General features: G+C 40.3%; 1 protein-coding gene across 5 annotated transcripts in view; it reads left to right on the top strand.

The window, feature by feature from the left end:
• LOC129764846 (leucine-rich repeat flightless-interacting protein 2) overlaps positions 1–12,673 on the top strand; it is a 123,886-nt gene that overhangs the window by 8,840 nt on the left and 102,373 nt on the right. For 3 of the 5 annotated variants that reach the window (XM_055764464.1, XM_055764437.1, XM_055764445.1), the window contains exons 2-3: positions 107–496; positions 11,797–12,505. The exons of 1 other annotated variant lie outside the window; for it this stretch is intronic. In XM_055764464.1, the coding sequence (XP_055620439.1) occupies positions 12,419–12,505 (87 nt within the window). In that variant the 5' untranslated portion in view covers positions 107–496; positions 11,797–12,418. The remainder of the gene's footprint in view (positions 1–106; positions 497–11,796; positions 12,506–12,673) is intronic. One more of the 5 variants, XM_055764455.1, reaches the window with a different exon arrangement.

The raw sequence follows: 12,673 nt of genomic DNA, 5'->3' as shown, positions 1-12,673 counted from the left end.
ATGCGCGTTAGCGTTTGTTTCGCAACTCATACCCGCGTAACAAATTAATCCTATCACTCTTATCTGCTCTCCTTCATTCTAATATTTATATTCTATCTATCTTCAGGTAGTAGTAACCGGATTTCAGCTCACGTCATCCCCACCCTTCATCATCCATCGGCAGCCAAAGACTCTCTACCGCGCCTCTGCTCAGTACTTCCATTCAAAAAATAGGAATTCTGTTCATTCAGAGACAGCACACAGGTGATACGGCAACTATCTCGAGTGCCGTAGAAAAAAGAAGCGAAGGGAAGAAAAAACAAACAGACAACTTCTAGCTTCTGTACCGGTTTACTACATTTTGGATACTACAACAAGGCAAAAATAGAGACACACTTAAGAACTACAGATTTGGGGCAACAGGCTGCTACTGTTGCTGCTGCTGCGCTAACTGCAACACTGTCCGACAGCCGTTCGAATGGGACATCAGCGTGACTTCAGAAGACGTAGAAAAAATGTACGTAGCAGAAGACAACCCGTCTCTGACCGCGTGGACTTGTGTGTCTGTCCTAGTTTATATGTGGTTTCCTTTTTTTCATGTTCTCTGTGCGGTTCTTGTTAGTTTGTAGAAGTTATGTTTGTGGTACAAATATAACTCCACTGCTTGTTATGTTCGGAAAACAAACAAGCAGAAAATTGTGTCACTCGTAGGAACTAGAATTCGATGCAAATAGCAAACACCTACTAACTGGACTGTCGATGAATTATTTAAATGTAAAACATATTGGCAACGACCGGTTTTCTCTAATTAAACGTTTAATGTGTTTGGTTATATAAGGAGTAAAAATAGAAATAAATAATGATTGGGTTGTCAGGAAAGTTCGCAGCGATTTACGTAACTGAGCTTTACAAGATTCTCATGAACGGTTGTTCTAAATATTCCAACTCACGTGTCATGTATCGAGGGTTATTGATAACGATGATGACGGTTTAAATCCAAATCTAAGCGAACAGCCTCAGATAGGAGAGGTGGGGATAATAAAGGGTGTGTCACATCAAATTGCATCACGGAAAAAACGCTGTAGAAATTCGCCCAGTAGACCGATCCTCTTGAAAATTTTAGACAGTAAAATAAAAACTATTAAACAACTTTTGGCATTTTCTTTTTATTCATACAGCGAGCCCAAGCCCGTATGCTCGCACCTTCCTCTTTACCCCTTCCATAAGGTTCTGTACAACGTCAGGTTGTAGTTTTGTTTTGAACAAAAATCCATTTTCTCTTGAAGTCCGCCTCCGATTTGACAACTTTTGGGTTCTTCCGGAGGGCCTGCTTCATAATCGCCCAATATTTCTTTATTGGGCGAAGCTCCAGCGCGTTGGGCGGGTTCATTTCCTTTGGCACGAAGGTGACCCCGTTGACTTCGTACCACTCCAACACGTCCTTTGAATAGTGGCACGAAGCGAGATCCGGCCAGAAGATGGTCGGGCCCTCGTGCTGCTTCAATAGTGGTAGTAAGCGCTTCTGTAGGCACTCCTTAAGGTAAACCTGCCCGTTTACCGTGCCGGTCATCACGAAGGGGGCGCTCCGCTTTCCGCAAGAGCAGATCGCTTGCCACACCATGTACTTTTTGGCAAACTTGGATAGTTTCTGCTTGCGAATCTACTCCGGAACGCTGAATTTGTCCTATGCGGAGAAGAACAACAGGCCCGGCAGCTGACGAAAGTCCGCTTTGACGTAGGTTTCGTCGTCCATTACCAGGCAATGCGGCTTCGTCAGCATTTCGGTGTACAGCTTCCGGGCTCGCGTCTTCCCCACCATGTTTTGTCTTTCGTCGCGGTTAGGAGCCTTCTGAACCTTGTATGTACGCCCTCCCGCTGCTTGGGCCGCTGGACGAATGAACTTGACAAATTCAGCTTATTGGCGACATCCAGGACCGAACTTCTCGGATCACGTCTAAACTGCTTAACTACGCGCTTGTGATCTTTTTCACTGACGGAGCATCCATTTTTGCCGTTCTTCACCTTCCGGTCGATGGTTAGGTTCTCGAAGTATCGTTTTAGTACTCTGCTGACCGTGGATTGGACGATTCCCAGCATCTTACCGATGTCCCGATGTGACAACTCCGGATTCTCGAGATGAGTGCACAGGATTAATTCACGACGCTCTTTTTCGTTCGACGACATTTTTCCAAATTTACGAAAAATTGACAGTGAAACATGGCCAACGTGATCTATACATTCTTATCTGATTATAAGCGAACGCTGAAGATATAATTCCTAAAAATTAAATTTCTACAGCGTTTTTTCCGTGATGCAATTTGATGGGACACACCCTTTACGGACATATTAAGAAGAACGTCAATTATATCTTTGGAATTTCATGATTCCCAAAACTTAATGCAGTTTCTTGAAATTCAGTATACTGTTTTTTCGAATATACCCTTTGCGGGCCTGCGTACATACAAGGTTCAGAAGGCTCCTAACCGCGACGAAAGGCAAAACATGGTGGGGAAGACGCGAGCCCGGAAGCTGTACACCGAAATGCTGACGAAGCCGCATTGCCTGGTAATGGACGACGAAACCTACGTCAAAACGGACTTTCGTCAGCTGCCGGGCCTGTTGTTCTTCTCCGCAGAGGACAAATTCAGCGTTCCGGAGGAGATTCGCAAGCAGAAACTATCCATGTTTGCCAAAAAGTACATAGTGTGGCAAGCGATCTGCTCTTGCGGAAAGCGGAGCGCCCCCTTCGTGATGACCGGCACGGTAAACGGGCAGGTTTACCTTAAGGAGTGCCTACAGAAGCGCTTACTACCACTATTGAAGCAGCACGAGGGCCCGACCATCTTCTGGCCGGATCTCGCTTCGTGCCACTATTCAAAGGACGTGTTGGAGTGGTACGAAGCCAACGGGGTCACCTTCGTGCCAAATAAAATGAACCCGCCCAACGCGCTGGAGCTTCGCCCAATAGAGGAATATTGGGCGATTATGAAGCAGGCCCTCCGGAAGAACCCAAAAGTTGTCAAATCGGAGGCGGACTTCAAGAGAAAATGGATTTTTGTTCAAAAAAAAACTACAACCTGACGTTGTACAGAACCTTATGGACGGGGTAAAGAGGAAGGTGCGAGCATACGGGCTTGGGCTCGAAGTATGAATAAAAATAAAATGCCAAAAGTTTTTATTTTACTGTCTAAAATTTTCAAGAGGATCGGTCTACTGGGCGAATTTCTACAGCGTTTTTTCCGTGATGCAATTTGATGTGACACACCCTTTACTCTGCGTTTCATAACTATAGAACCACTCCATTTTTCTGAGTTTCCAGAGATATGTAAGAAGTCGGTTGAATTGAGTAAATAGTGTAGGGTATAATAACTATCTTCATTTATTAGACTGGGCATTTGAACATTATTGTTGTGTTCAGGCGCGAAACATTAAAAAACTAAAAATCCAATGTTTTATAACTATAGAAGCAGATGAAAAAACTCTCGCTCCTTTACAAAATTAATGTCAATTTCACATGAATTACAATAAGTTTTTAATTCGTCTTTAATTCTCAATCAGTTCAAATAACGCATTCGGGATGGTTTCTACGAAGCTGCGCCATGTTATAGTGCGTATCTCTTATCTCTGATTCAAAAACATAAGTAAATGATTATGAAGTACTTCGTTCCACTTCTGACTGTTCATTCGTGTTGATGTTAAGCTATCTAAACCAGGCTTGTTTCAGAAAATTCTCCCCAAACCATAAAAATCTCATCTCCAAAGTTGCGGGTCCAAAAACTAATGTGGTTTTTTTCCTCTGTTATAGTGACTTTCGACACCTTTGGCTGGTTCGTCACTTTAACTTCCATTTTTGGAAGACTGTCGGAAGTGAGAATTGAACTCGTGACCTTTGCGTGAGAGGTATGGATGTTACCACTACGCCAGATCGCCTCCCGGTAAATGCGAAATCTAATGTGGAAGCTAATCCCATGGGTTTCACTATTTCAGAAGAACTTCTTTGATGAAAAGAAATTCAACTTGAAAAGAATTTCTTCATACTGGAAGGAGTTACGGAGCGTACCATGTAATTTTTCAACTTGTAACTTTGCAGGCGACAGTTTGATGGTTTGACGACAATATTTTCAGAAAGTCCTGGTTCAGATATTTTTTCATCAACACGAACGCACTGTCAGAAGTGCAATGAAGCACTTCAGAATCATTTACTTCTGTTTTTGCATCAAAAGCTCCGTGACAATTGGGTAATTTGACAACAATTCATAAAATCCGGAAGGTCATGACAAGGTTTGATGAATAGGGGCTTCAGATTCTGGACTGGCCAGCTTGTTTACCAGATCAAAACTAGAGATGAAACGGATATCCGGTAACAATTCGGTATCCGGGCTATCCGGCCCATATTTGCTATCCGGCCGGATACCGGATAGTGACTCACTACCCGGCCGGATACCGGATATATGAAAAAAAATTGTGTTTGTCCAATTGGATTCCGGGTTTGCGGCTTAAAGCTTCGTGTTCTGTTAGTGTGGAGCGAAAATGATTCTCAGGTGGAAAATACGAAATGATGTATGGAAATTTACTTTTCTGTAACTGTTTATTCTTTGTAACGGAGAAACATGTTATTTGCAAATGAATTAAGAATCTTGAGCGAAAATTGTGTCTGAAAATAAATTTACATTATAATGGCGAGTTTTGGTATAAGTAATAGGAAATATATAGTAAATGGAAATTGTAAAGATCAATCAATTGAGATTTCTACGATTAAACCCACGAGCGTTCGCTCGGTAAGAAAACATGAATGTTCGAAAGAATTCATTTCCAAAAAAATAATCTTGGACGGAACGAAGTTCGACAAGTCTGCTAGTATATCATAAAACCATTATCAGAAAAAAACTGTTTCAGAATTCTTGTAGAAAACATGATATACTATTGAGTAGGATATTTATTCTAAACAAAAAAAATTCGTTCTGAATTTTTGATGTAGGACAACGTCTTTGATGTCTATATAGGGGGGTCACAAACGAAAAATGTAACGAAATATTAAGAGATTTGAAATGCATATTCCGCAGAATCTTATTTACGATATATGTTATTATATATACCATTAGACGGTAAATTTATCCAGCATTTTTTCCACCTGAGACATCAGCAGTGGAAATAGTAAAGCAGATAAACAGATAAACAGTGCGAATGCGAACATTTTTCATGTAGTATGCATTCTTTCAATCAGTTTGGTTCCCGTGAATGTTGTTTGCAAGACAACATTGTGTGCAATAATTAGACGTCCAGTCAATGTGTAGGAATTAGGGTAGATGGTGGTGTTGTGCTCCCGTGGCCGAGTGGTTAGTGTCATAACTAACATGCCGGGTGTTCGGGTTCGATTCCCGTTCTGGTCGGGGGACTTTTTCGTCAAAGAAATTTCCTCCGACTTGCACTGTGATCACGCGTATTCTAGAGCTTGTCACTCAGAATGCATTCAAGGCGTGTTATTTGGCATAGAAATCTCAACTAAGTACTAATAAAAATGACGCAAGTAATACTACGTTGAGACGGCGAAGTTCCTCTAGGAACGTTAGTGCCATTGAAGAAGAAGAAGAAGAAGAAGAAGAAGGTGATGTGGTTTAATGAGATGTCTGCAATTCAATAGAAAATATTCTCATACTACTTCCGATGACTTATGATAAGAATAAGGCAACGAAAAAAATCAATACCACAATTAACCATAGAAAATCAAGCAGCTTTATGATTTTAAGTGTATTTTGCCTTATAATATCATGAAATCGTAAGTATTTTCAACATTTCTTTGTTTCTTCCCCATAAACTTCATATTAAATGTTATCAATGGCGACATATTTGTTTTTGTTTACCGATCCACATATATTTCGTCTACTAGTCCGCCATGTTATGTGTTACACTGACATTCATTAATCATTTTCAGGTAAATAGTTGAACCTCCTGTCAGAAGCTGATTTTTTTGTCCGTGACAACAAGGTCAGATCTCATCGAAACGACAGTGGACTTTTCATTCGAAGAGTGTCGGCATTGTTCACGGCAACTAAAAATAAACAGGCGAATTAAAACTAATAATTTCGTAGTCTTACATTAACAATGTTGTGGTTTCTTCGACATCGCCTTTTTTTTAATTAATTAATTTGTTTATTTGGACTATATGCTGTAAGCCCGTTAGCCTTCTTAAAATTAAACGTGAATACAGAAAACATAAAACATACAAACTTAGAACTTATACATTCAGTTGGTCTCTAAAATATAATCTTAATCTTCTTCGAATTTCTTCTGATGTCATATTTACAGAAACAACATTTTGCAGCACGTTGAACTCACGCATAAATCTGGCTGTCGGTTCATGCTGGGTGTAATTTCTGTTCCTCAGGGGTGGGCCAAACATCCTCCGTCGACGAAGAGAAACGGGGCTGGTGTTAAAACGAATTCTGTCGTAGAGACGCGGGCTTTTGATCCGTCCGTTCAGTACGTTGAAAAAAAAAAGTTACGTCTGTAATTTTGTGCCGGCTGCTAATGGTATCCAGATCTACCAAACAGCAGAGATCTTTATATGGTGGCCGAGGTTCTTCTCTCCATCCCAGATTTCTTAGCGCAAATTTCAAGAACTTCTTTTGAACATTTTCAAGTCTTTGAATATGTAGATCGTACTGCGGTCGCCACACCACACTCGCAAAATCGAGTTTGAATCGTACAAGGCAGGTGTAAATTTTCAGGATTGCGTGCGGATCGGTAAAGTCCTGCCCGAATCGACGAGTGAGTGCAAATAGTTTCAGCGCTTCTTTGACAATACGCTCTATGTGGCAATTGAACGAAAGAGATCGATCCATCGTCACGCCTAAGTCACGAACATTCTCTACTTGTTGTAGATTCGAACCTCCCAGTCTATAGTCGAAGCTTATTGGCTGAACTCTCCTCGTAAAGGTCATAACGGAGCATTTGTTGGGGTTTACGCTCAATCCATTGTTCTCGACGAACCTCTCAAAATTGTCCAAATCCTGCTGAAGCAGATGAAAGTCAGCGATGTGTTTCACTGGCTGGAAAATCTTTACATCATCCGCGTAAATAAGCACTACTGCGTTGGTCAAGAATGAATGTAGATCTCCAACTAATATTCCATTGTAGTTTTACAAATATGGCTGAAATTTTATCAGCTTTTTTTTGCTAAGCCTTGCTTAGGTTTTAAGCTAATTTTGGGTTAATTTCGAATAAATTTTCCATTAAATAATTGGCTGGCCTAATACTTACCTCAATTTGCACTTGAAAAGATTACCCTTTTTAAACCTTTCTTTGCTTAAGGGGGTATTCTAGTCTAGGAATTCAAAAAAAATGATTTTTTTTTCTTCATATTTCTGTAGTTCAGACATTCAAACATATACCCTAGAAAGGACTTTTCGAAAATCCCATTATTTTAGTGATGCGGTATCTTATTTAGTAAAGCCATAACAATTAACTGCAAATGCGTTTTTCTCGAAAATGTAATTTCTTAGCTTTACATTTTTTTAAATCAGGAAACTTGAAAAAAAACAGATTTTTTTTCTTCGAACTGCCGTCATTTTGTCAAAAAGCATGTTTTTGACATGTCCCAGGTTCATGCGATAGCGGCATTTTTACTGATTCGCAATCTGTTCGATTGTTTCGTTGCAGAAATCCAGAAGGGTTCGAATCGTGTACACAATGGCACAACTTTTTTTTGAATCCCCTCACTTCATCAGCTTGTAACTATTCTAATTATGAAAAAAATCCTTCGATTTTTGTTTTATTGTTAAAATTATTGAGGGTGCAAGTTGTGATGATACTCACATATACATACGCATTCGCACATATACACACGCTCTTTACCCACAAAACTCCTGAAAACGATAGTTACGAATTGCTCATTTATATGGTATGCATAGCATTTTGTACTTCTGGTACAATTTTATGTTGATCGGTCGGCCACAAAAAAATGCTGAATGAATCAAGATGAAGCATTCAATGTGGTTTTGGAGATACACCTAGCTAAAAATATAGCAGAACATTAGAAATTACAAAATCACCACAAAACATATTTTTGTTGCTTTTCAAAATCGATGCAAAAATAGAAAAAAATGTTTGGTCAAAGTAACAAAATAATCTAATACAAAATTTATTGGGATTTCACATCTGCCTCTCAATTTGTGGTGTGATCATTATTTATTGAATTATTCATCATTATAGACGAAGGAGAATGTTTCATTCAAACAAAAATACCTTTACATTAAACGGTCCTACAGGAACGTTCTAGTAATCAAATGATAGATGATACTGATACTGCCATACAAATGAAACAAACATTTCTGCATGATTCAAGAACTAATCAAGCAAACGGAACCAAATTTGGCATATGCAGGTTTTAGGGGGCAAGAAACATTTATAAGGTGGTTAACCCCTTCCCGTACGATTTGATTTACGAAAGAGCGAACCAAATGCAAACGCTTCGATGGATCACGCATCGAATAATTTCACTTCTCTGCTGAGCGTCTCTGTGCCTTGTAATATGCAGGGGCACCACGAGAGAGACTCGATGTTGTACGTTTTGGCACAACCTTTTCCCGACGAGTGAGACTCGATGTTGTACGTGAAAGGGTTAAACACTCCTCCCATCTTTCTGAGGGGGGCTGTCATAGAAATGAAACACAAATTTCTGCATAACTCGAGAACTAATCAAGCTAATGATACCAACTTTGGCATATGGAGGTTTTAGGGAGCAATAAATGTTTTTATGGTAGTTTGACACTCCTTTCCCCTCTCTAAAGAGGGTGGGAGAGGGTGCTGAACAACTCGAGAACTAATTGAACAAATGGAATCAAACTTAGCATATAGAAGTTTTAGGGATCGATAAACGCTTCTATGGTAGTTCGACACTCTTCCCACCTCTTTAAAGAGGGGCTCTCATTCAAATGAAAAACAGATTTCTGCATAGCTCGAGAATTAATCAACCAAATGAAACCAATTTTGGCATGTGGAGGTTTAAGGGGGCAATAAATGTTTTTACGATGGTTAGACACACCTTCCCCCTCTCTAAGAGGGGGCTGCCATACAAATGAAACAAAAATTTCTGCATAACTCGAAAACTTATCAAGCAAATGGAACCAAATTTGGCATGTGAAGGTTTTTGGAGGCAAGACACGTGTCTATCGTGGTTTGACACTCCTCCCCCTCTCTATGGGGGGCTACCATACAAATGAAGCATAAATGTCTGCATAACTCAAGAACTTATCAAGCAAACAGAACCAAATTTGGCATGAGGAGGTTTTAGGAGACAAGAAACGTTTCTTAGGAGGTTTTAGGGATCGATAACCATTTCTATGGTGGTTCGACACTCTTCCCCTCTCTGCCATACAAATGCCATACAAATTCCGTACAAATGAAACTCAAATTTCTGCATAACTTGAGAACTAATCAAGCAAATAGAGCCAAACTTGGGATGTGAGAGTTTTTGGGTACGAGAAATGTTTCTATGATGGCATGACACCCCTCCTTCCTCTGGAATCGAGAGAGGGTTTCATAAAAATAATACACATATTCCAACCAAACATGACAATTGAAAATTTTCGGAATACTCTGAAGAAAATGGGAAAATTTGCGAAAATTCAATTCCCATATGTTCTACAATTTCATAGTGACAAGCGTTGTTAGTCCATTTGATCTTTGCGCTAACGAAATTGATCTTTGTTCGAAAGTGGAAATGGATTTTAATGTGATAAAACTCACTTTTATAGCTTCTTCTATCTATATAAATAAAAATGGATCGCCGAATGTGTTGATAAGAGCAAAACTCGAGAAAGGAATTGTCCGATTTAGGGCTGTCTTTATTCTATCATATTCTCTGTATCAAACATTCATTCCATGTAACGGGGAAACATGTTAAGATTTTTCATCCACTTGCACGAGAATTGTGCCTGAAAATAATCTGATATTATGTTGTCAAGTTTTGGTAGAAGTACTGAAATTTTATAGTAAAAAATAATTTTGAAGGGTAGATTAGAAGATCAGTCAATGAGCAGTTCTGCGATTAGACCCATGAACGTGCGCTTAGTAAGAAAACTTGTACGTGATAACAAAAAGTCAATTTTGGGCAGGACGAAGTTTGCTGGGTCAGCTAGTTTAATAAAAAAATAGAAATTTTATTTTTTGTTTCAGATATTTTTGTCCACTACATCTACACACACCAAGATAAAAATGTGTACGTCGCATTCGTTCCAAAGTGTAAGCTTCAAAATGATATATATTCTATTTTCATTCTTTGATTTTTCATGAAGTTTCAACATTTCAAAAATTTTCACTCTAAAGGCGCGTCCACATTATGCCGAATGATACCGATCGGCCTGTACCAGGCGGCATATTCGGTTCGTTATATAATGTGGACGCCACATCGGGTGCACGAAGCTGAAGCCCCATCGGATGTACGAAGCCGTCACGAACACACGAGGCACAATGTTGTCAACGCTAATTTACTTCGTTTTGTTTTGGTTCGACTTTCTCGAACCGGACCCACTTGTTTCGGGTTGGGTTCGGTTTGTTTCGAGTCGGTTTTCGGCTCGTCGGCAAGCCCGGGCGGTACGTCCACATTTAGTCGGCTTTACCGGACGACCAAGGCCGCTCGGCGTAATGTGGACGCGTCTTAACAGTTTGTTCGGTTCGGTTTGTTTGATTTTTGAAAACCGCTCAGCCTCTTTGGAAGAGTAATTGCTTCCAAAGATTGTGGTTTTGCGGGATGTCCACTGATTTAAAAGAGTTTACACAGAAATGTTGAAAAAAATAAAAGAACTCACATAAAAGTTCTCTTGCTCCATAGATAAATTGGAGAGGAAAAATGAATCAATTACATAAAACCACATCATGCTGTTGATGATTGTGGCGAATTAATTTGATTATTTGTTTGCTTCTTAATCGGAACACATTCCAGTATGAATATTTAGTAGAATTCTTCTTGCATCCACGAGATTTTCGAGCTCCGTTCAACAGATTCGACGAAATAAAAAAAGACGGACATCACGCGGTTTCGGACGAGAAGAATGATCAGGCCTACGTAATGGAGGTAGGGTATTAACTTTTGCAAATATTTTCCCCCTCGCGATTTCAATCAAAGCTACAAAATTCATGGTGGTTCCATAAGTGCCACCGTTGGTTCAACGCATATGCATGCGCATATAAGCATAAATCATTAAGAAACTTATGGTCGAATATCGGCGGTCCGCACGGTCTGTTGCACCTCACGTAACATATTTGCCCAACTACTATTATTCGTCTCCGCCGATGACGCGCAGTGAACGCTATAAGACGGTGTTGCAGTTTTCGGTTTGCATATTATGTGTTTTTACATCACCTGTAACTGGCAATGATCAAAGTTATGGTATCAGTCGATAGTCTATTCCATGAAGTGGTATTTTTGGCGTTTTTATTGTATTATTGTTGTTTCAAATTTGATCGATTTCGGTTGAAATATATTTCAAAATTATTGTGTAATTATTCGCCTTTATTAGTTTCGATCACCCCTATCACCATGTCCAACATTCCACTGGCAATGACTAATCCTGTCCGGTCGGAGCCGGGTCGCAGTTTGGCCTCATCTGGCGAATGCATCTACTTAGCGTCCGGCGGGCGCGCGACGGCGGCCACCTTTCCTTTCAATCGCCGGGTTGCGTCGAACGCTTGCTGTGTCTGTACATTAACCAAACTGTTAAATGTTTCATGTATATATTCTGTTTTCTTCTCTGATTTTTTCCATATATGTCCTGGATCTTACGCGATGTGGTGGCATCGAAATGAAAACAACAACAGCATCAACATTGAAAAAAAAACAATAATCACGACTACTCGCAACACCTCACAACCATATGCAGAGTATACAGAAAAGGCCATACCATCGCGCGAAGCATTATCACCATCCATCCAATCGGTGTCATCGAAACGAACCCGCTAATTGAATTATTCCGCGAGTGGGGATTAGGTGCGGTTGATCAGCTTGACCAAGTTGTGGTGGAAGTGCTCCTGAGAGTAAGGATTCTCCTAGAATCTGGACGAATGTTGTGATTGACCAATGCGTTCGCATTTTGTTCGTTTATCTGTTGTTGTATTCTGTTTATGTACGTCGTGTGTTCACCATAGTGTTCCAGTGTTGAGACGGGTTAAACCATCAAAGAAGCATTTTACCTAGAGAATCATCTATGTAACCGAAATAGCTCTCCCATTAAGTGCCCAAGCGAGATCGAAAACGAGCTGAAAAACAACTTCTAGTGTACCAGGTGAGGACGAAGCCAATCCCCGAAGGTCAGTGATTAGTCTGTTTGCAACCACGGTTCGATCAAAATAAGTGTGTGAAAACCGAACAAACAAAAAAAAACATCAATACTCAGACGTAAAACGACGCAATTGTGACGAATTGACGACCGGAAGCGAGAAAATGGATAGTCCCGGCGCTGTTGGAAGGCGTCGTGGAAATTCGCGGATCAATGCTGAAGATCAAGCGCTCGACCAAATCGCCAAAGAGGTGAGTACTTTCGATTTCAGATCTTTGCCGGCTGTGAATGATGCTGTGTGAGCCAACCGCGCGTGGATAATGATGTTTGCCGCGCCGAACTGCGCGCCGCTGTTGCTAATATGAAGCCGTTTGTTATGGAATAGGATTTCGAGGTGTTTATGCTAGAAAGGTCGGGTG

This window comes from Toxorhynchites rutilus, chromosome 1, assembly GCF_029784135.1.
Source record: "Toxorhynchites rutilus septentrionalis strain SRP chromosome 1, ASM2978413v1, whole genome shotgun sequence".
Taxonomy (NCBI): domain Eukaryota; kingdom Metazoa; phylum Arthropoda; class Insecta; order Diptera; family Culicidae; genus Toxorhynchites; species Toxorhynchites rutilus.
The sequence above is the reverse complement of the archived record's forward strand: the minus strand, read 5'-3'. Positions and strand labels throughout refer to the sequence as shown.